This window comes from Saccopteryx leptura, chromosome 1 (genome assembly GCF_036850995.1).
Source record: "Saccopteryx leptura isolate mSacLep1 chromosome 1, mSacLep1_pri_phased_curated, whole genome shotgun sequence".
NCBI classification, from domain to species: domain Eukaryota; kingdom Metazoa; phylum Chordata; class Mammalia; order Chiroptera; family Emballonuridae; genus Saccopteryx; species Saccopteryx leptura.
In genome coordinates this window covers 366588036-366610681 of record NC_089503.1, presented here as the reverse complement: position 1 = coordinate 366610681, position 22646 = coordinate 366588036, and the positions used below count along the sequence as shown (strand labels likewise).

Genomic DNA, 22646 nt, shown 5'->3' with positions numbered 1-22646 from the left:
ATGACTTATTTTTCAGTTTTTTAAATAGATAACTTTATGTGATTCTTAGATAATGAAACTATGGGATTGGAGGACGAGAAGAACAATTGGGAATGTAATGTGGGAAGCCCTGATCAAGAAATAATAGTAGTTGGGAGTAGCTTGGCAGTTTTAAGTATGAATAAATAAATATGAGGTAAATGTTTTGGTATAATTGACAGGACTTGGTATTTTGTTGAAAGGGATAGTGATTGGAGAGGAAGGTATAGTAGGTCCCCACTATCTTTTATGAGCCACATGTTGCACAGATGTTCTGTTGGAGAACAATAGATAGAAGTAGAAGGAAAACCAAGAGTTTAATTTAGATACATTATTTAAAAATTTCTGGAGGGCTCCTAGTGGAAATGTTAAATAAGCATCCATGTGCATGTGTGTGTTTGGTGTGAAACCCTGGGCTTTTATAGGTCCAGAAAGAAATTGTTGAAAGTGATCAACAGTTAGATGGTAGCTAAAGCCACAGAAGTCCAGACGTGTATTACAGACAAACCTGGAAGAAGCCCAACATTTTTTTTTTTTTTTTTGTATTTTTCTGAAGCCCAAAACGGGGAGAGACAGTCAGACAGACTCCCGCATGCGCCCGACCGGGATCCGCCCGACTGGGATCCACCCGGCACGCCCACCAGGGGGCGACGCTCTGCCTCTCCTGGGCATCGCTCTGTTGCGACCAGAGCCACTCTAGCGCCTGGCGCAGAGGCCAAGGAGACATCCCCAGCACCCGGGCCATCTTTGCTCCAATGGAGCCTCGCTGCAGGAGAGGAAGAGAGAGACAGAGAGGAAGGAGAGGGGGAGGGATGGAGAAGCAGATGGGCGCTTCTCCTGTGTGCCCTGGCCGGGAATCGAACCCAGGACTTCTGCACGCCAGGCCGACGCTCTACCACTGAGCCAACCGGCCAGGGCCAAGAAGCCCAACATTTAAAGGTCAAATATAGAGGAGAGGATAGTAGAAGAAACAGAAAAAGTGGTGAGAGAGGGAGAACAGGCTTGGTGTCACACAGACCTGGGAAAGTAAGGCTTCCCCAAAGGCAGGAGTGCTTAGTGTGAAGTGGTGCTGATAGGGCAATACTTAGAAGGCACATGAAACAGATATCAAAGTCTGTAGAAAAAGAAAGAAGTGGAAGTTGTTTTTTCTTGCTTAGTCTTTGCATTTGTATCTGTGGTTATAATTGTCGATGCAAATTATATTAGAATATTCTTTATCTCTATCTTAAGTCCTGTCAAATTTTATTCCTCCTATGTGAGTTTACTTGATATTCATATATTTTCATATTGTGTATGAATAAAACTTAATGAAAATTTTTTTAAAAAATAGCTAAGTGTACTTGAAGTCTAAGAGAATGCTTTGGCTATTATATTGAATGACTTCCAAAAATATTTGAACCTTAAATAGAAAGTGAAAAATGCAATTATTTAGTTGATATAGATGCTCCCCTAATTTATTATCATCTCAAACTTTTAACAGATTTTATTGAGCAATGATTGTGACTAGGCACCTTGCTAGGTGCTGGACCTACTGAGATGAGTAACATGGAGAGCGTTTATATAAACAAAATAGAATGAGACCCCCCTGGTTTGCTACAGCTGTGGAAAGCTGTTCATCAATCATCCAGAAAAGCCACTGGGGGGTTCCACAGACTTTTGGGATCCTTTGAGCCGAACTCATTGACAGAAAAGTGGAGGCGGAGTGGGTCCTGGGGAGGGTGAAATTGATAGATGGGTTTTCGTTTTCTTGTATTTTCAGGGCTGATTGAATCATGTTGCCTTCTCTGTCAGTACTGAATCACGTTGACAGGACAGTTTGTGCTCCATTTGTTTTCTCTTGTTTGACATTGGCCTTTCCCTGATTTGTCATCTCAAACGCTGACCAGGTCGTTCTACTCTGTAATTGCCATCGCTACAGACTGGCTTTTTATGAAGCAGAACAATCATAGCAAAGAAAGAAAGGCTTAATTTTTCTTGAGGTGAAGACATGGTAGGAGTGTTGTTTTTAAAAATAATTCTTAAAGAGCTCTCTTGACATTCATAAAAAATGTGGCTTAAAAACATACATTTGGCATATATAAAACATATGCATATGTATACACACACAAAGGTCTCTATGATATTTATGCTTCAGGACAGCACAGGACTCGTCTTAATTGTGGACGTAATGCTATGGAACATGAAGAACACAGGTTTAGGAGTCAACCTTAGGTTCAAACGCTAGTTCTGCCCTTCTTCCTGTGTGGTCTCAGGAAGGCTATTGGATCTCTCTGTATCTCAGTTTCCTCATCTGTTACATTGTGATAATAGCTTCCTCACTGACTTGTGAGGATAAAACGAGGCAGCGTGTCTGCCACCTAGTACACCACTAGCTTTATACTTCCTCCAATTTTTTTTTAAAAATCGTACTTTAAATTTGTTCTTTGTTTCTCTGAACCTGCTTTCAACATTATTTTTAAAAAGAGTATACTGTAATTTGGAGCTGATTCTAATTTTGAAATTAATGAGTACCTATCAATGATATAATACACTTTTACATACATATTTTAATGTATTACTGTTTAAAGGTGTTTTTGGTCAGCTTACTTTGTGAGCACAAGTAAATGATAAAGATGAGGAGGAAAGCAGAAATGTGACTGTAGGAAGAAATGATTAATTTCTTTGGTAAATGTGACAAAATTTTCATGACTTTTGATATGATGATTCTATTTTTACTAAGAAAGCTACATAAGTAGTAGTAGTTTAGTAAAATAACACTTTTATTCTAGTGGATTATTTGAAACCAGTGGGGTTGGAAATAACAATTTACTGGTTGGTATACATCAAGGAAAGATGTGATCCGTGAACAAATGGCCCAACTGAGGAAGGTGATTATAGGCAAACCCTTAGATTCACGGAGAACTAGAGTAATGGGTTAACTAAGACTGAGAATTGCTTTCAATTATTGGGAAAGTATATTTTACTTCTTGCTGAGATGATTTTTAATGTCTGTGGATACTTCAGATTTGGGGGGGCCTGTGTGATAAAATTTTATTTTTTCGGTACTGTGCTATCTTCAAGTTAGTTTAATAAATTCTTTTTGGAGGTTTTATTTGTTGCTCTCCCATTCCAAGTATAATAGAATTGACATAGATATTAGTTAAAGTGTATGTTTGTGAATTTCTAGAGGTGTGTGGTTGGGGAAGGAAACATCAAGAGTTAGGAAATGTAGAGGTTTCTGACTTTATTCCGTCAAATGGAGTGTGTAATGGTTGTCCCTTGAAAGAGGGCTCACTTTTAGGAAAATCATTGTACATTTTTACATATAATATGAGCTTACCATTTCAGAATATAGTATCAGGATTTTATACTATGCTTTAATAATATGATACAACTGAAAATTCTAATGAGTGAACAAACTGGGAGATTTTGTTAAAAGGCATGTGTTGCTATGGTAATTTATAATGTGTTTTCTGAACAGAAACAAGTAGAATATTACTACTTCAATAAGACCAAAGAAAAGGTCATGTCAAATCTGTGTTGCACTAAAAAGGAAAAGGTTGCAAAAAACATATTTTGCAGGTGATAAATGAATACTATTTGTGATACCATGTGACAACTTAGATTTATTTTGATCCTCAAAAATAAATGCATTAGATATTCTTCTTGTTAATCCCATCATTGTGATGATTATGTCCAGTACGTTTCTGGATACAAATGAGATGGTTGGACGTGATGAATGAAGCCCTGATTGGAATATTGTGATAATGACCACACTGTTCTTCCTGTCTTACAACCCCACATTTTCCTGTTTCAGTTCATCTTGTTACTCATCACCATTTTTGTCTTTCTGTGGCTGCCTATACAATCCCACTGCTTCCAAACCTTTCCCGATTTCTCTGTGAATGTGCAAGGGGTAGCTCCTGGCACCATTTCACACTCTTCTCTCAGGTGTGTCCTCGTGGCCTCTTGATATCATCAACAAATCGTTCGAGGACCACCGTGCCTTCCCTCACCATAGCTGGAAACGATGCCAGCTATCTCTGCCTTCTCTTCATCCTCCTTTAGATTGCCTTTGTTTTCAATTGCTCCTTAGACGCTAGTGACAATTTAGCCACTTACCATATAACTTTGAGGTGTTATTTAACCTCTTTGGGCCTCATTTGCCCTATTTCTGGAGCAATGAAATTGTATTAGAGTTTGATTAATTTGGGGTGGGGGACATATGGTCTTGACTACTCAAGTCTGCCATTAGTGAACATAGGTAATATGTAAAGGAATGGGCTTGACTGTTCCGTAAAACTTAATTTACAAAAACAGGCGGTGAGCCAGATTGAGCCTGTGAGTCATAGTTGGACAACCCCGGGGGTATACTGAAATCTTCGAGATGCCTTCCAGTGCTAAGATTTGATGAGACAATAAACAGCCATTTCTCTTCCTAACATCAAATGGCTCAAGTTTTCCCTCAAAGTATAATATATTTTCATACGATATTACCCCGTTGTCATCGATGATAATGGGTGATTTTAGCCTTGCACTCTCTCTCCCTGGGACACTTCACATGGCTGTGGGGAACTTAACACTTATTCTGTCAGTATAGGCAATGCAGTTCCACAGAAGGTTACTGTGACCAGAGCAGAAACTGGACACAACCTGGCTGTTGATTTCCTCCATACTTTTCTTTCTTGGTCAAATTTGCTTCCTGAGATAATAGGATAGGGTAGAATTAATGATAATGTCAGCAACTCAGTAAATATCACTGTTTGTATGATTAATTAATATTAGGAGTGCACAATTATCTTTGACAGACATCTTCATAGAAGAAATATCTTTCGGATATCTGCCATTGTTTCTCCAATCTTTAATAAAATCTGTAGCTCCTTTGCAGAACGTAGCAATAAAAGTACTCAATCTTGGATTCAGAGAACCCTGGCTTGATTTACATTTTGCTTCAGTAGAAAATGAAGGTGGGGGGGGGGATGCCCTTATTTCATTGTGCTTTCCCATGCAGTCATTTTTATTCACCTTTGATCTACCATGAACACTCTCTGATAGCTCTCCACCATATCCAATGCTTCCACATGCACTGGGCCAGAGCATCTTCTTTTTGGGAATGTAGTTACTAAGTAGAACAAAAGCCTGCATATCTTTGCCTCACTGTTCCTGCAGTTATCTTTCAAATCTTTGTGTAAAGGGCGCTGAGAGTCTGTCTGCAGTCTTACCTTTAAACACAAAAATCCTATATCCAAGTAGTTGCATCACTGTTATTGACTGAAGGTTTATCTGATGATTTCTTTATACCTCTATTCTATCTGACTTTCATTTCCTTAATAAGAAAGTTTAGAGTTCCATATCAGGCTTTCTTACATATTTGTTGTTTGCCTCCAAAATTTCCTGTTCTAGTAGGTTATCCTACATGATTTTTTTTTTTTTTTTACACATCCACTGTTTAGAAACTTTTTATCTGTCTGGATCTACATTCATTAATAGAGAATTGGTCTGCCCAGAAAACATGAATTTGTATTCCTGTTGTCAAATCTACTGGGTACAGGCTAGGACCCCAGAAGTAGCAAGTCATCAGAGGCATTGCGACATTTTAGTCTAGCTGATCCTGCTACAGTGTGATGTACTTACTGTCAATATAAACGAAACATGTTTTGTTCTTGTAACTCCAGATTCTCAGATGGATATGAGGCCTGCTTTAGAGAACTTGATTCCTGAGAAAATGTGCTCTTGACATGTGAGTTAGGGAATAAGAATTCCCATCACAGAAGACTTCCTCACTGGGCATAAAAGGCTCTTTCACAATTTCTTTTAATAACCAGTGTAAGGTACTTTTCTCCACCGAGGAAGAAGGAAGGGGCGCAGCCACCAACTGTGGATAAGCAAAAGCTTTATTGAATACAGTGCTTCTCGGACAAGATTCACTGGCCTGGGAGATGGAGGTCAGGAAAATTGCATGGAGAGACCATGTGGGGCAAATTTCAAGGGGTCCTCTAGGGTGGTCGAGCTAATATGACGTAGCAAAATCTCACTGGCTGACAGACAGTCATTCTTTTCCAAGGGACTCTTGGGAAGTTTCTTTTGGCGTGCATGAGTGTGGGCAGTTCTAGCCAAAGTTCCTGGGTCTGGGTTCCTCACGTGACCTTTCCCCATTGCTGACCATCTTATAACCAGCTTGCCTTGGTTCACAGTGTGTTAACTGTCAGAAACCCTGGAAAGCCATGGATTTAAAGGCTATTATGCAGAACCACTATCAGTAGAGACAACTCAAAGAATATGAAGCCACTGTGTAACTACAGCCTTTGGCGATGATAACTCAACCTTAACTGTCAGGAACACATTTCTGTAATGTGAAGTGCACCTCTAGTGATGCCACGTTTGATATACCTACTCACTCAACCTTGAAATTCTGGAGTTAACTTTGACTTGCTCTTCTTAATTTCTGTCAGTAAAAATTGGCCCAGAGACTCCATCACTTTTTTTTTATATTCCAATATAGATCTCCAGTCTGTGCCCTCCTGTCCATTTTCACAGCCGGGGCACCCAACATGCTTGTTCAGTGAATATCTAATTAGGGTTGACTATGTGACAGCCTCTGTACTGGATGTTGGAGATACGAATGTTAACAGAATGAACAATATTTGCTTTGTGAGTCTTCCCTTCTTTCATTATGTCTTTCTTTAACTGTGTGGCATCCATCTCATGTTTTAGCCTCCTCCCCCTAGAGTCTATCCCTCAGTAGTGCCAGCATTGTTCCTCTGAAAAACTATTTAGATTATTTCACATGCTGTATTCAAATGACTATCCTCAGCTTTGTAAGTGCCAACCTTGGCAGTCGTGGGTACTCCTAACGGCCTCAGCCAGATCTGCCTTTCCACCTTCATTTCCTGTCTGCCATTGCTGTTCTGCTGTCACACTGGGCCAAAGATGCTCTTAGACTAGGCAGAGATAAGCTTATTGTGGCTCTCTGTGGCTTTCCATTTAGTCATTGTGCCTAAAACACTATACTCTCATTTCTAAAGAATTTGAATTCAGTTCTGTGAAGGCAGTTGTCTTCACCTCCACAGACAGTTAATTTCTTCATCTGTAACTCATAGAAAAGTTTAAAACATGCTTTGAAAAAGTGGTAATTAAAGAATTCAAATTGTTTTATGCTTTGTTTTTTATTGCCCAGCTTCATCCCATTAAATTGTTTTCCTCTTGAAGGCAAAAAATATACAGTGGTACCTTGAGATATAAATTTAATTCATTCTGTAACCAAGCTCGTAAGTCAGTCAACTCGTATGATATATCAAACTGCCAATGCTAAACCTGTGCGCCAATGTGCCAACTAGCGGCAGCTTCCCAAATCACTACTCGTATCTCGGAATTTTGCTTGGATCTCAAACAAAAATACGGACTGAGTCGTAGCTCGTATCTTAAAAAAAGTATGTTGGTCTGTTCGTATCTCAAGGTACCTTCTTCACACTAAACAGGAGGTTGCTGAATAAAAGAAGAAATGAATAGAGCAGAAGAGATTCTGTGCTTTACTTTAAAAAGGAATATTCATAGGACTATAAATATTACTTTAAGAAAGTTTTACCTTAATACTCTTTTGACCATGTTAAATATGATATCACTGAATCTATGAACCTCAATGACAAAATCAAAACCAAGGGGAAAAAATTATCATTTAAAATCATATACAAAGAAGTTATTTGTGTCCAATAATTTTACTATCTAGACATAGCTTCAAATAAGGTTTTAGGAAATCTAGTATTGTTCAACACGGTTATTGAAAAGAGCAACATTCTTCTTGAAGGAAATATGCATAAAGATATTTATAACCTGTGTGGTGATCACCAGAGAGAAAGGGGCCTGAGGGGGGAGCAGAAGAACTAAAAGGAGGGATAAATGGTGATGGAAGGAGACTTCCTTTGGGTGGTGATCATACAATATGATATACAGATGATGTATTATAGAGTTGTACACCTGAAACCTATAGAACTTTATTAACCAATGTTACCCCAATAAATTCAATAAAAGTTTGCAAAAGATATTCATAATGTTAGCAATATAAAATCTAATATTGTTCTTTAACTTGGTTTCATGCTATCCTCTGTAGAATTTAGGGTCTCGCCACTAAGAGTTTTAATAGTATGCAAAAGAAAAATCGTGTTTCCAAAACTGTCTAAAAGTGAGCATATAAGATGACTCCAGAAGGAAGAGATTAAGTGATCACATGCTTGATGTGTGAATAAACTCATGTAGGGAACCACCAGTTCTCAGGCATCCTCAGGGAATGTGGTACATAGGCTCAGACTTGCCCAGATCTTTAAAATATTGTCATTTTCCCAGATGTTACTAAATTTGGAGAAAAAAAATACACATTAATGGATCTTAACAAATAATTGAAGCTATTTAATTTTATGAGGTAGAAAAGAATCAAAAGAACAGGATCAATTTTATATGAAGTACAGTCATTTTGAGGCAAAAAAGCCACTATTAAGATCTCTCAAGCTTGTGAATTTGTTGTACAGCTTGTTTTAGAGCAGCAAGTTTAAAGAAACAATCTAAGAGTAAGGTTAAGGTTATGGTCTGTCTAAATAAATGCTGTGAATAGTCCTTGTAATGAACAGATATAAGTAAAGGAAAGAAGAGTGTGACTAGTTATGTTTAGAGCAAATATGAATATAAAGATCTCCAGTTTTCAAAAACAGCTGTTGATTTGAAAGAGTACATTGGTGAAAATATATGCATATTTATAGAATTTTTCAGCTCACTGGTAACGGCAAGTAAAAGTTCAGTACCACAATTCAGAAACATACATATATTAGGAAAAACAAAAAACAAAAAACCTTCAGAGGTCAAAAAGAGATGTCCTCTCTCCTATAAATGAGTCATATAAGTAGTGTTCTTGCTTGTACCTGCTCTAGTTAACCTTCACTTCTGTGTAGATAAAAGTGTGGGAGAGGAACAGACTTTTCTCGATCCTGAAGATTCTTCTGGTTGGTCTAATAGTAAAAAAGACAGATTAACAAGAGTTTAATACAAGTTTAATACATACATATGTGTGGGAACCCAGTCTACAGGAAAGGGTCAGAGACCCCAAATGCAGGAGAGATTCAGAGACAGAAGGTGAACATAGGTGTATAAGACATCCTAGGGATGAGGTAAAGTGCCTTGGGGGCTTCAAAGGGTCATTGCAGAATGATTAAACAACAACAACAGCAGCAGAACTTTAATAAATGGAAGTTTTTCCTCCCTATAGATAGGTCAAAAGAAGTTATCTCTGATAATATCTTATGGGCAACACCCATAATTTAAATTCTTCTAGGTAGTTAATGTGGAAAGTAGAAGTTTCTCTTGAGCTTGTGGCTAAAGTTGCCTTTAGCTCAAAAAAGTCTCCATACCAGAGGCACATTGTGGGATGACTCATCCTAGACCCTCACCAAAGGTTTCATTACATGAATTTGCTATTATACCAATGGGAAATACCTAGGGCAAGTGATTATTTCCCTGTATTTAAGAGCATGGGATATTAAGACAACAACCCACAGGTATAGTTTTCTATAACACCCCATTGTGAATCTGGGAAATTTGATTATCATATTAGAAACTGTGTGGAGAAGGTAGTGGACAGAAAACTTAACTGAAGATCACAGTGCCAGTGTTAGATCCTATGATGGATAGACATTGCTTGTCATTTGACACAGAGGATGCAACATAGGAGAAGTACACTACACTATAGCTGCTATGGTAAAGTGGGATATCTTCTTTCCATCTGAATTTTACATAGAAGTTAACATCTTCTGTTTATAATTTTCTTCCATAATCATCCTGGTCTCTGAAACTATCAGATGTAGCAGCCTTTCCTCACTTTCCCTTTATTACCTTATTTGAAGACTTCATTTTGAGATGTTTTAGAATATTCTGAGTGCTGGTGTTCCCCTTGGGATAAAATGACTGGTATTTTAAGTAATGCATCTTAAAGTTATAATACACAGTAATACTTTTTGAAAGAAAATTTACAGCACTCCAAAAAGTTGAAAGATTTGCAAGATTGGAAGCATTGCTATCTATCATATAATTGAAAATTTTAGATGTCTCCAAACTAAGGTAGTTTACTTTAGTGATAATTTACTTGTTAATACTAGAAAAATAATACAACTATAATCTAAAGTGCCTCTTTGCCTTTTTGAGGAAATGCTCTATTTTCATAGAATTGGTTGATCTCTGATCTGTTGGTAATTAAATGATATCTAGTAATTATTTTGCTAAATCTTAACTCCATATGCAATTATAGTCTTCATGTCCTCAAACTCTGCCTCAATATTTCTGAGAGGACCCTGGGGTAACTAAAATGGTGTTATTTATAAGTGCAATATTTATTTCATGGTGTATTTTTCTGTTGAATATTTCTTTGCTTTTCTATGCATTGTCCTCAATGCACTGGGGCCCAAGAAGTTTGAAAGATCTTACAAAGTGGGAAGGAAACTTCTATCCACTTTTAGTTTTACCTTCTATTTGAGTGTTATTAAAGTGTTTTATAGAATATGCAGAGTTTTTAATAAAATTGCTTTTTTGAGTTTTAATAATAAGTATGACTTCCCTCCTTCCCCAACTCAGAACTTTTCTGAGTGTGGTGTGAGGACTGAGTTTGGATAGATCAGCGTAACAGGGAGGAAATTATACTCTCAATTGTTCCTTCTCTTTTGATCAAAGTTTAATTACTGCACCAAGCTTGTCATGTCTGAATACCTGTTTCTTGGTTGGCAGTTCTTTCTGGGAGACTCCTTAGTGCCTCAGACAAGCCTGCCCCCAACTTCTCACCAAGTCTGGTAGGATCTCAGACTGGGGGCCCCCTGCTTCCTGTATAATTTTGGAGTTACATAGCTCCGTAGATTTTTTTTATTTACTCTTGTATTTTCTTTTAAGTAACTAGTAGCCAGACCATCTAAAAGAAAGTTTGATTGAGTGGTAAAGGCTTTCTAAATTGTTTCACTATTCATGGTAAGTTAGTAGAAATGAGAGACTCAAAGTTTCAGATATGATCTCCTACTTGAAGTACATCAGGTCCTTGAAAGGTTTGGAGGCATATATATACATTATTGGTAAGTTTTTTCAATAATGATGGCTTTCTAGAAAAGTTAAAAGGATGTAAGCATAGTTAAAAAGTTACAAAAATGGCTTTGGAAATTGGATCAGTTTAAACTTACCCATTAAACTGCCCAGCTATTTGAAACCTTAAAGTGTTCCAGTCTATGCCTGTGTGTAGCAGATAACTAAAAGAGAGATGGCAATCAGTGTAAGTACCACTCCTAGCCTCTGTCAGGAGCAAGAGAAAGAAAAAGTATTCTTTACTGTTTTTCTAACCTGAGATCACTCTTTCCCCTCACTCTCATGCCAAAGGATCCAAAAGGCATTATATTTTCCTGAATGCCTCAAGATCTCTATCATAAACCTGTCGTCTTTAGGCAATACTTCCATGCATGGTACCATTATTCTCTTCTGTACCATATTAAAACTAATTTTCTGCAACTGATATCTTGAAAATATTTGAACAGCAAATTTGTATCTGTTCCAGAAATGTTATGGCAGACCATGATTTAGCTTGAAGAAGCTCTTATGTTGGGAACTGGGATATTTGGGATGGGTTGATGGGGTGATATGTGGGCAAAACTGTGTTCTCACAATCTATTAAATCCCATTAAAGTGGTAGTCAATATATGTTCTCAACGTAAAACTGATGCTGTTCAGTACACACTGCGGTTGGAGGCTTAAGAGAAGCAATGTAATATATTAAAAGGAGTACAGGATTTGGTGTTCTGATTCGACATTTCCCACTCCATGATCTTGGACAAGTTTTGTTATTTCATTAGTAAATAGAACATGTTAGGAACATGTACCTAACTGGGTTTAGTCAAGAGAAAAAAGTGAGATATTGTAGGTTTGGGTTCTTAATGAACTGTTCCATGCTATACTGAAAATGGGCTAGCACTGGGAATGCAGGGTCTTATTTCCATATATAAAGAAACTCGACGTTGGGTGACTACCCACTTTATAAAGTAATAGAGGTGTATAAATATTTTTAAATAAATTATCTTCTCTACAACAATCTGTATTTGCATTGGTTTTTTTTATCACTAATCTTGGAGGTTTGTAACTTATGACATAATTTCAAGTTTCTGAGGACTAGATATAAAGAAAAGAGAAATATTTTAAGTACTGTAAAACCACCATGACATCATAGAGCATTTATCTTTCTTTGTATGACCTATTTCACTAATATAATATTGTACTGTAGACTTATCCATGTTGCCACAAATGGCCAGTTTTTATTCACTTTTTTATGACTGAATAATATTTCATTGTATGTATATATCACATCTTCTTTTTCCATTTATCTGTCAAATCACTGTTTTAAATCTGAAACTAACATACTATTTTATGCCAAATACACTTTAATAAAAATAATAAATAAAAACAAAAAATAACCCTCCATACTCTAGTTGCTCTAAGATTTATCTTTGGTTAGTAAGTTTGATTTCAAGCCATTGGGATATAGGTGAGTATATTCTAAGCAAGTAAATAATGCTATAGTCAAAAAGAAAACTATTCAAGCACATTTCTGTAGGGTAATGATGACAGCTCCATAGTAAAAGGAAAATAAAAAAGATACAGTCCTGAAAATAATTGGCATTTTATCAAGATGCAAATTAAGCATTTTAAATCATATTATTATTACTATTATTCTTATTACTTGTAGATGGGGCAAACTGAGAGGAGCCCAGGGACAAAAAGAAAAATTTTGGGTATGTAACTCTACTTGTATCTCTACTGTAAAGTAAATATTTTAGAATTGTCTGCATCTCTATTCTCTGCTTTGCATTAGTAAGTGACATCCTAAGTCACTGTACTATATTGTGTGTAATATTGGTATTTTCTCTAACACAAAACTCATTGTCATTTTTAATATTACAGTAATAGTTCTCCTGAACTACTCTTATTTCAAATTTGAAAAAGTATACAGTATTTTTCAAAATGAGAATCAATGGGAAAAGTTTTTTCTACTATCATCTATGGTAAACTTAAAGTAATGGTTAGACTTCTCTCATATAAGCCAATCGACTTTGTATTCTTACTTTATTTTTGCTATGAATGATGCCTTTGTAACATTTGTGTCAGTTATTTATATTTGTGTGAAGTGTTTTTGCCAATTATAACACATTCAGGTTTATATATAAAGAAAGAACAAATATGTAGTCTAAAAAATAATGGAAAGCTACATATGAGAAACAGTTTGGACAAGAATAAAACATGTTACAATATTCAGTTGGTTACAATACATTATAATGAATTGTCTCAAGTCTTTATATTGTACACCTTTTGTTTTCCAGAAATAGTATAAGTTGAGGTGATAATGTTTATTTGAATTTGAATGCATCCAGTAGAGGGCTTATTATAACTTATAAAACATTAAATATTAGGACTTGTACTCACCAGACCGACTCATGTTATTTAGATTTCTCCATAAGGCACTCACAAAAATCAGTCTCACAGGTACATGATCATACCTGTCTCTGTCTTGATATCTGGGAACATTATTCTTTAAAGTAGAATGATGTGGCCCTGGCCGGTTGGCTCAGTGGTAGAGCGTCGGCCTGGCGTGCAGAAGTCCCAGGTTCGATTCCGGGCCAGGGCACACAGGAGAGGCGCCCATCTGCTTCTCCACCCCTCCCCCTCTCCTTCCTCTCTGTCTCTCTCTTCCCCTTCCGCAGCCGAGGCTCCACTGGAGCAAAGATGGCCCGGGCGCTGGGGATGGCTCCTCGGCCTTTGCCCCAGGTGCTAGAGTGGCTCTGGTCACAACAGAGCATCGCCCCCTGGTGGGCAGAGTGTCGCCCCCTGGTAGGCGTGCCGGGTGGATCCCGGTCGGGTGCATGTGGGAGTCTGTCTGACTGTCTCTCCCCGTTTCCAGCTTCAGAAAAATACAGAAAAAAAAAAAAAAAAGTAGAATGATGTGTCTTTGTACTTAAACTGAGCTTTCTTAGATATAATTTTTTCCCATGAAAATAAACCTTGAATTAGTCAATAATTAACATTAATGTTCAAAAGTTAACATTCATAATATGTGAAAGATGATGTTCTTTGAATAGCTACAATTAGGTTTCTGAATGAGATTTTTATTAAGTATATGTGAATAGTTATTCAATCTCATCATAACATTTAAAGACAAAAATAAGTTCATTGATTAATGTATTTATTGCATAACACTCCTTAGCATATAGCACTAGGTAACTGTTGACTAAATATGAATATGTTGAATGAATATGAATATAAATGTTAAGTGCAAAGGAAAACTCTGATTCTCTTCAACCTCATCAATTTAATCCTTGAGCCGCATGAGGGATATAAATGCATGCATACACACATACACAAAATACAGACACACTGACTCCCATTCATGTATTCAAAACATGCACACTATCTGTTTAAACTACTCTTGTAATTACTATCAATTTGGAACATGCTACTTATCAAAAATTTTCAAAGAAAACTTTATATCATGGGTATAGGGACAGGATTTCTTTCTAATGTGACTATTTCAGATAAAATATTTAATGTAAGTTGTAGGAATACAAGAATTAAACTGAAAATTTGTAATATTTTGTGTTACTATTGTAAAAACAGTTTTGTTGACATTTTTCTCCACTAAATTTTATACTTATGTTAGGCCAGAATCATATCTGCCTTAATTAACCGATGTATCCAAAGAGCAAAATAAAGTTATTGATACATAGTAGTAACATAAACAATATTTGTTGAATGATCGAATGAAGAACATTATTCTATGCATTTGATCAGGTCACTAAGATGATTTACCTTTGTATAAAACTTAATATTGCTTTAATTACAGTATAAAATCTTTAAGTACTTTTGAACTGTTTTGTCAAGAATTGTGACGCTTCTGAGATGTTGTCCCACTTGAATTAAGGCACTTGTGTCAGAAAAAAAGAGTTCCTAATTGATACAACAAGATCTACAACCAGATGTCACAACCTTGGTCCCCACACCTGAGTCTTTCAGGTGCTCTGAGAAGAGCCTAAGAGCCAATGGAAGTTTTCTACAGAGGTAGCACTTTATACTTCATAAGCAAGAGACAGAAAACAATGGATTTTCTCCATTTATACAGAGGAGAGAGAGAGGCAACCTCTTTTTTTCTAGGGGGAGAGAAAAAAACAAAAACTTTTTTTTTATTAAGATGAACTGGAAAGTGTCCTTTGTTTTTATCCTTGCCTTTAGGATTATACTATATTTCACCATGTATTACATAAAATGTATTACATAAAGTTATTGAACTCAAGTTTTATTTATCATAAAATTTATACAACTCCTCATCATTGTCAAAACGCCATCCATTAGCTTGTCCTCATCTGTGTCTGATGACGAATCAGTGTCTTCAACAGTGAGTGCAAAAACGAGTGTGAAAAAAACAGAAAATGCAAGTAAAAAAATCTACAACCACTGTATAAGACGTGCCCAGTTTTTAGACCCCCAAATTTTTTCAAGGGCAAGATAACTAGCAGATAATGTCTTTAGAGGACAGGCTTCATTCATTTTGACATGTAAATATTGAGGGAGCTAAGGCTCGGTGCTCTGGTACCCTCTATCTTAATTTAGGGACTCTTCTGGTCTCTAACATTTTGGCCCTCTTGGGGAGACTAGAAAATTTTTTATTTTCCACTGGGATCAGATCAATTTACTAGACAAATGGCTACAGATCTAATTCTCCTGGTATATGAAGATCAAGTATTTCTGGGAGAAATGAAAGCAAATATTCCCTATCTTTACATCATCTACACAATTTGTATGCCAGGAGACTAAGTTTGAAGTAAGTTTAAGTTTAATGTGTATGAAGTGATGATACTTATATACATTAAATATTGCAGAATATTTATCAAAATAAGGTTTGTTAATACATCCATCACCTTATATCATTATTTTGATTTGTGTATATGGTGAGAACATTTAAGTATACTCTCTTAGCATCTTTCAAGGTTATAAAACATTATAGTTAACTATAATCATCAGGCTTTATATTAAGTCCTCAGAACTTATTCATCTTATAACTAGAAGTTTGTATACTTTGACCAACATTTCTCCCCTAAACAGGATGACCTAAATGATACAGATAAGTTCCAAGAAACATACAATGTACCAAGACTGAACTATGAAAAAATAGAAAATCTTAATGGAATAGTGAATAAGAATACTGCATTAGCATTCAAAAACTTTCTAATAAAGAAAAACCCAGGACTAGATGGTTTCACAGGAGAATTTTATAAAACATTAAATGTATTAACGCCAAATATTCTCAAATTCTTCCCCCAAAATTGAAGAGCAGGGCACACTGTCAATTTTCTTTTAATTCTGAGGTTAGAATTAACTTGATACAAAACCAGATAAGATAAGGACACTACAAAAAAATAAACAAATAAACATATAGACCAATATCCCTAATGAACATAGATGCAAAAATTATCAACAAAATACTAGCAAACCAACTTCAACAGTACATTGAAAGGATCATATATCATAATCAAGTTATACATCTCTGGGATGCAAAGATAATTGAGCATATACAAATCAGAAAATGTAATATACCATACTAATAAAAAGTTAAAATTCATATGATCATTCCAGCCGGTACAAAAATATCATTTGAAAAAATCAACATCCTTTTATAATAAAAATACAGAAAGAATTGGGTATAGAAAAAACATACCTTAACATAATAAATGCCATATGAGACAAACCTACATTGAATATTATACTAAATAATGAAAGGTTAAAAGCTTTTCTGCCAAGATCATGAACAAAATCAGTATGTTGCCTGACCTGTGGCGGCACAGTGAATAAATTGTCAACCTATAATGCTGAGGCCACCGGTTCAAAACCTCTGGCTTGCCTGGTCAAGGCACTTATGGGGGTTGATATTTCCTGCTCCCCCTTCTCTCTCTCTCTGTCTGTCTCTCTCTCTCTCTCTCCCCCTCTCTAAAATGAACAAATTTAAAAAAAATAAGGATGCCTAATTTTCCTTTTCCTATTGAATACAGTACTGGAAGTTGTAACCAGAGCAATCAGGCAAGGAAAAAAAAAAGTGGAAAGGAAGAAGTGAAGCCATTACTGCAAATGATATGATCTTATATATAGAAATCTAAAGACTTCATCAAAACTCTATTAGACCTAATAAATGAGTTCAGTCAGGCTACAGAATACAAAATATACATACAAAGATCAGCTGCATTTCTATACATTAACAGCAAACTATCTAAAAAAAGAAATAATAAAATAAATCTTATTTACAATAATATAAAAAGATATTTGGGACTGAATTTGACTAAGGGGCTATACTGAATATTAAAGAAGGAATTGATGAAAGAAATTAAAGAAGATGTAAATTGAAAGGCTACACCATGGCCATGGAATGGAAAAATTAATACTGTTAAAATATCCATACAATCTAAAGCCATTTATAGATTCAATGTATCCCTATCAAAATTTCAATGACATTTTCCACAGAAATAGATAAACCAATTCTAAAATTTATACAAAACCACAAATGACCCTGAATAGCCAAAGTAATCATGAGAAAGAGGAACAGAGTTGGAAGCAGCACACTTTCTGATTTCCAGTATTATTATAAAGCTGTTGTAATCAAAACAGTGTGATACTAGCATAAAAATAGGTACATAGAGCAACGAAGAGATTGAGAGCCCCAAAATAAACCCACTGATTTATGATCAACTAATACTTGACAAAGAAGCCAGGAAAACATATGGGGGAAGTATGCCTCTTCAATATGTGGTTTTAGGAAAACTGGATAACCACATATAGAAGAATGAACTTGAACCTCTATCTTATACTGCCCCCCAAAAATTAACTAGAAGTGAATTAAAGACTTAATTGTAAGACCGGAAACTGTAAGAATCCTAGAAGATAATGTAAGGAAAAAAATTCTCCTTGCCATTGGTTTGGGCAAAGGTATTTTGGGTATGACACCAAAAACACAAGCAACAAATGCAAAATTCATCAATTGGTACTATATAAACCTAAAAACTTCAGTACAACTAAAAAACCAATCAGCAAAATAAAAGGATAACCTATGGAATGGGAGGAAATGTTTGCAAAGCATGTATCTGATAAGGGTTAATATCCAAAAATATATAAAGAACTCATACAACTCAATAGCAAAAGAATGAGCAAAGGATTTGGAGACATTTTTCCAAAGAGGACATAAAAATGGCCAACAGGTATGTGAAAAGGTGTTCAGCATTACTAACATTCAGGGAAATGAAAATCAAATTCACAATGAGATATTACGTCACACCTGTTAGAATGACTATTATCAAAAAGACAAGAAACAAGCTACATATGAGATCCCTTTGTTTTCACAGGCAGAATTTTAAAATATCCAAGTATGATACTCAGCTTTTTCTTTTTTCTTTTTTTTCTTCTGCAGATTGCTGCCAATTCCTGGGGAAAGTCATGGGGAGAGAATGGCTATTTCAGGATTCTTCGAGGAGTTAATGAGTCTGACATTGAAAAGTTGATTATCGCAGCTTGGGGCCAACTGACAAGTTCAGATGAACCATAACATGCCATTAAATTTTCATAGGCCATGCATTTAAGTAACCCCTTAAATCAAAATTAAGCAATGTGAGGTTCTCTGTGTCAGTGGATTCTTTGCGTCTTCACCTTGTTATTATAATCTTCTCGTTTTCTTCTTTTATCACAGGCTCTATGCCTCTGCTTCCCTTACATAACTGAGAATATGAAAACAGTGAGAGAGAATAGCAGGGAGGCTATGTATGGTACCTTTAAAAGTTCCCCGCTTGTCTTTACTATTCTATGAGAACAATGTCCTTTTGACTCTGATAGTTCACAAAGAGTGTGATGGCTTTTGTCTTAAACTTCATGGCATTCATTTGTAAATGATAGGGTTTCTCTCTTTGAGCAATGCGGACTTTAGACAACAAACACAAATTGAAACACCAATTTTCCATCTTTATGATTTTTTTTTCAACCAAATAATGCCTCCTTAACTCAGCTTGTTTATGTTTTGCCAAAAGCAATGGAAATAGATTATTAATTGTTTCTCTCAAAAAGCTAACATTTTGTTTCTTTTTCTTTGCCTAAACCTAACTTGCAATTCGAACACAAAAGAGAAGTCACTCCCCACAGCAAATAACTAGTCTTTATGGTGTTGTGTAATGGCATGTATTGTGGAGAAGATGGTAAGAAATGGAAAAGCTTGGAGGCTAACAGTAGAAGTACAGTCTTGACAATGATGTGTTGCCATAAGTCAAATGGAATAAATACATTTTTTCGCCTACAGATCGTATTTTTTAATCATTTTTATATTTTCCATTATAGTTGACATACATTATTATATTGGTTTTAGCACTTTTATCACAATCGCTTCACAGTTCACAGCCTGAGATTCTAAAAAGTCAGCTAAATAGCACAAATTTGCATCCAATTTTTAGCTTTCTATAGTCAGAGAAATAAAAATAGCATCATCATAATGGTCTGGAGAAGGATACAATCCTTTTATAATTCAGTGGCTTCCTAAATGGCAAACTAATAAATGAAGAAGCAAAGCTGATCAGTAAATGAGCATGGCCGATTATAATTACGACGATGGGATGTCCATGGCCTTCGTTTTTGGACTCTTTTCATCTTAGTTTTTACGGTGTAACTTTTCTGTGTCATTGTGCTCAAAGGCGCCCTGATGGAACAAGCCAGATGTGCTGAACATGGGAGGAGGCAGAGCACAGATAGGCGAAGTGTTGCTGCAACTGTTGTTTTCTCCATTAACGACTGCAGCTTTATTCCCATGGTTCCTCGTGAGGCTGATTCACTGTGTTGAGATGGCTGCCAACCCTTCAGAAAGTAGAAAAACAATTTGGTTTCATTGTAGCTGGGGTTCCTTTCGATGAAGCCCCTGAGATAAGATTCTGAATGCAAATTGTGGGTGAAGGGAACACTGAGAAAGGAGGGGGGGCGTTGATACAGGGTAGTGAGGTGGACAGTGCAGGGTGCATTAACAAGCAAAGCACCACCACAGGTGACTAGTTTTTATCCTTCTGGGTACATTCCTTAGCTATATGCCACCCAAGAAAGAAGTTCATTGGTTGAAGGCTGCTCTGGGGGTCCATGAATTCCCAGGTTGTTCTGCTCTGGCATACCAGCGGGAAAGGCAGGTTCTGGTATCAGGAAAAGGACCCACAGGTAAAGAAAAGTGGGTTCCGGTAGATGGATATCAGGTTGATGTCCACTGAAATAGTGTGGGTGAGGTCATACGGGCAGGGGACCAACAGTGTCTCTGTTCAAGGTGTGAATATTCACTTTCAGAATATTCCTTAGATGCTGAAGACTGAGGAAATAATGACTAATTATGTGCTAAAATGTCAGATGACATCACTGGTTTTAAAAACACTTAGTGGGATTAGGTTGATCCAACTTATCTTTGTAAATGGACAGAAATTGTTGGAATTAATTTTCACATTATGATCTGTGGTTCTAGATTGTAGACCTAGATTCTGCTGTTGTAAAATTTCTGATAAGGAACATGTTATAATCTATATAGAAAAAGACTTTTTCCTACTTTATTCACAGTAGTTTCTAGAGATTCTGGTGTTTTTCTCCCATTGCCTATCAAAAGATTTGTGATAATCTCATCGCAGGGTTCCTATTTTTCTTTGAGTGAAAGTTGATTCTACTTTTTTTAAAAAAAAAAAGGATGAAAAAGAGAGTAGTATGTCATAAACAACTTTTAAAAAATGTTTTAAGAGAGAAACAGCATAAATTCACCAGATGCTATTGTATCTGGAAGGACTCTTCTAGAGAACTCACAGACATTCCTTCAGAAAAGTCAATGAAAGAGGGAAAAGAAATCCACCACTACAAAGGTTGAGATGATTGGATGAAGAGAAAAAAAAGAGAAAAAGCTTCTCCATCTTCAGCTATACATACTACTGTACATCATTTTGCTACCATATCTGATAGAAATGCTTTAGAAAATTATTGACAAGTATACCCAATAAAGTGGGATTTCTCCTCAGAGGCACTGTCAGTAAGACCTCTTAATTAGGAAAAGACTTGACAAAGAACGGTCTTCTCCTGCCTGTGAGGCAAGCTGCTTAATTCTATGTTTCTTCTGAGGTTTTAAAGAAAAAAGTATCTAATTGTATAGAATGTAAGATATATCTGGTGTCACATCCACCATTTTAAATGTTCACGATACAGTTTGGCAAAGCACTTCCTGTATGTCAGTCCTCACTCATCTTGAGTGGGTACTGTTCTGCGGCGATCGACAGACACAATTACGTACCAGGGTTCCACATATGACTCTTTTATTCCTAAAAATTTCTATTAAATCATGTATTATCTGTTTAATATTTAGTATATGCTTCCTATGTGCACTTAGCCACTGTGCTAGGTAATAAATAAATAGCAAGGGGGCCCATAGGAGAAACAGTGCCCTCCTGGTCTGACCTCAAAAAATCATTCTTTTATAAAACACACTTTGGCAGATATTGGCCTAGATATAGTTTTGAGTTAAAGGCCCCTAATGAGCTCTTAGAGAGAGGTTGGCATACCCTAACCTCTGACTTTTAATATTACAGGGAGCGTTTATCTTTATCCACAAATCAACTTCGGTGGCGCTCTCAGAACGCAGCCAGGGGCTGGATGTCTCTGGAGCCAGTCTGAAATGTCCACGTAGTGCTCTGGGGTGCAAAGTCAAAACCGTTGTGTGTGAGGGCACTCAAGTATGTGACAGAACTGTGCTTCAGTGAAGTGTGTTGTAAGGAGAGCTCAAGAGTTCAGTGATCCTTCCTTCTTTCTTTCTTTCTTTCTTTCTTTCTTTCTTTCTTTCTTTCTTTCTTTCTTTCTTTCTTTCTTTCTTTCTTTCTTTTTTTTTTAAGGGGAGGGGAGGGGAGATAGACAGATTCCCACATGTGCCTTGACTGGGATCCACCCAACAACCCCCATCTAGCTCCAGTCAACCGAACTATCCTCAGTGCCTGGGCCATTGTTTGAACCAATCAAGCCCCTGGCTGCAAGAGGGAAAGAAGAAGAAAGGGGAGGCGGAGGGGGAGAGAAGTAGATGGTCAATTCTTATGTGTGCCCTGACCAGGGATCAAACCCAGCGCTTTTGCATTCTGGACCAATGCTCTATCCACTGAGCCAACTGGCCTGGGCCTCAGTGATCCTTATTCTAAAGGTGTTCTAAACTTACTCTGTAAGGGACAAATATTATCATCTGTGAGCAATATATCTCAAAAATTTTGTGAGTGTCCCACCATTCATAATAGGCCTCATTTGATAGTATAGTACCAAACCCCAAGACAAACTAGCTTAAGCCAGAAAGAAATGATGTTGACCTAAAAAATAGGAATGATCAAGAAGGGGACCTAGGCCCTGCCGGTTGGCTCAGTAGATAGAGTGTTGGCTTGGTGTGCAGAAATCCTGGGTTTGATCCATGGTCAGGGCACATATGAGAGGCGACCATCTGCTTCTCTTCCTTTCCCTCTCCCCCTTCTTTCTCTTCCTCTCTTGCAGACAGTGGCTTGATTGGTTCGAGTGTTGGTCCTGGGCAC

At 36.6% G+C, this 22646-nt stretch overlaps 1 protein-coding gene across 2 annotated transcripts in view; it reads left to right on the top strand.

The window, feature by feature from the left end:
• Positions 1-19394, top strand: part of TINAG (tubulointerstitial nephritis antigen) — an 85587-nt gene extending 66193 nt beyond the window's left edge. For both annotated transcript variants that reach the window (XM_066361379.1, XM_066361378.1), the window contains exons 10-11: positions 12749-12794; positions 18503-19394. In XM_066361379.1, the coding sequence (XP_066217476.1) occupies positions 12749-12794; positions 18503-18637 (181 nt within the window). In that variant the 3' untranslated portion in view covers positions 18638-19394. The remainder of the gene's footprint in view (positions 1-12748; positions 12795-18502) is intronic.
• The last annotated feature ends 3252 nt before the right edge of the window (positions 19395-22646 follow it).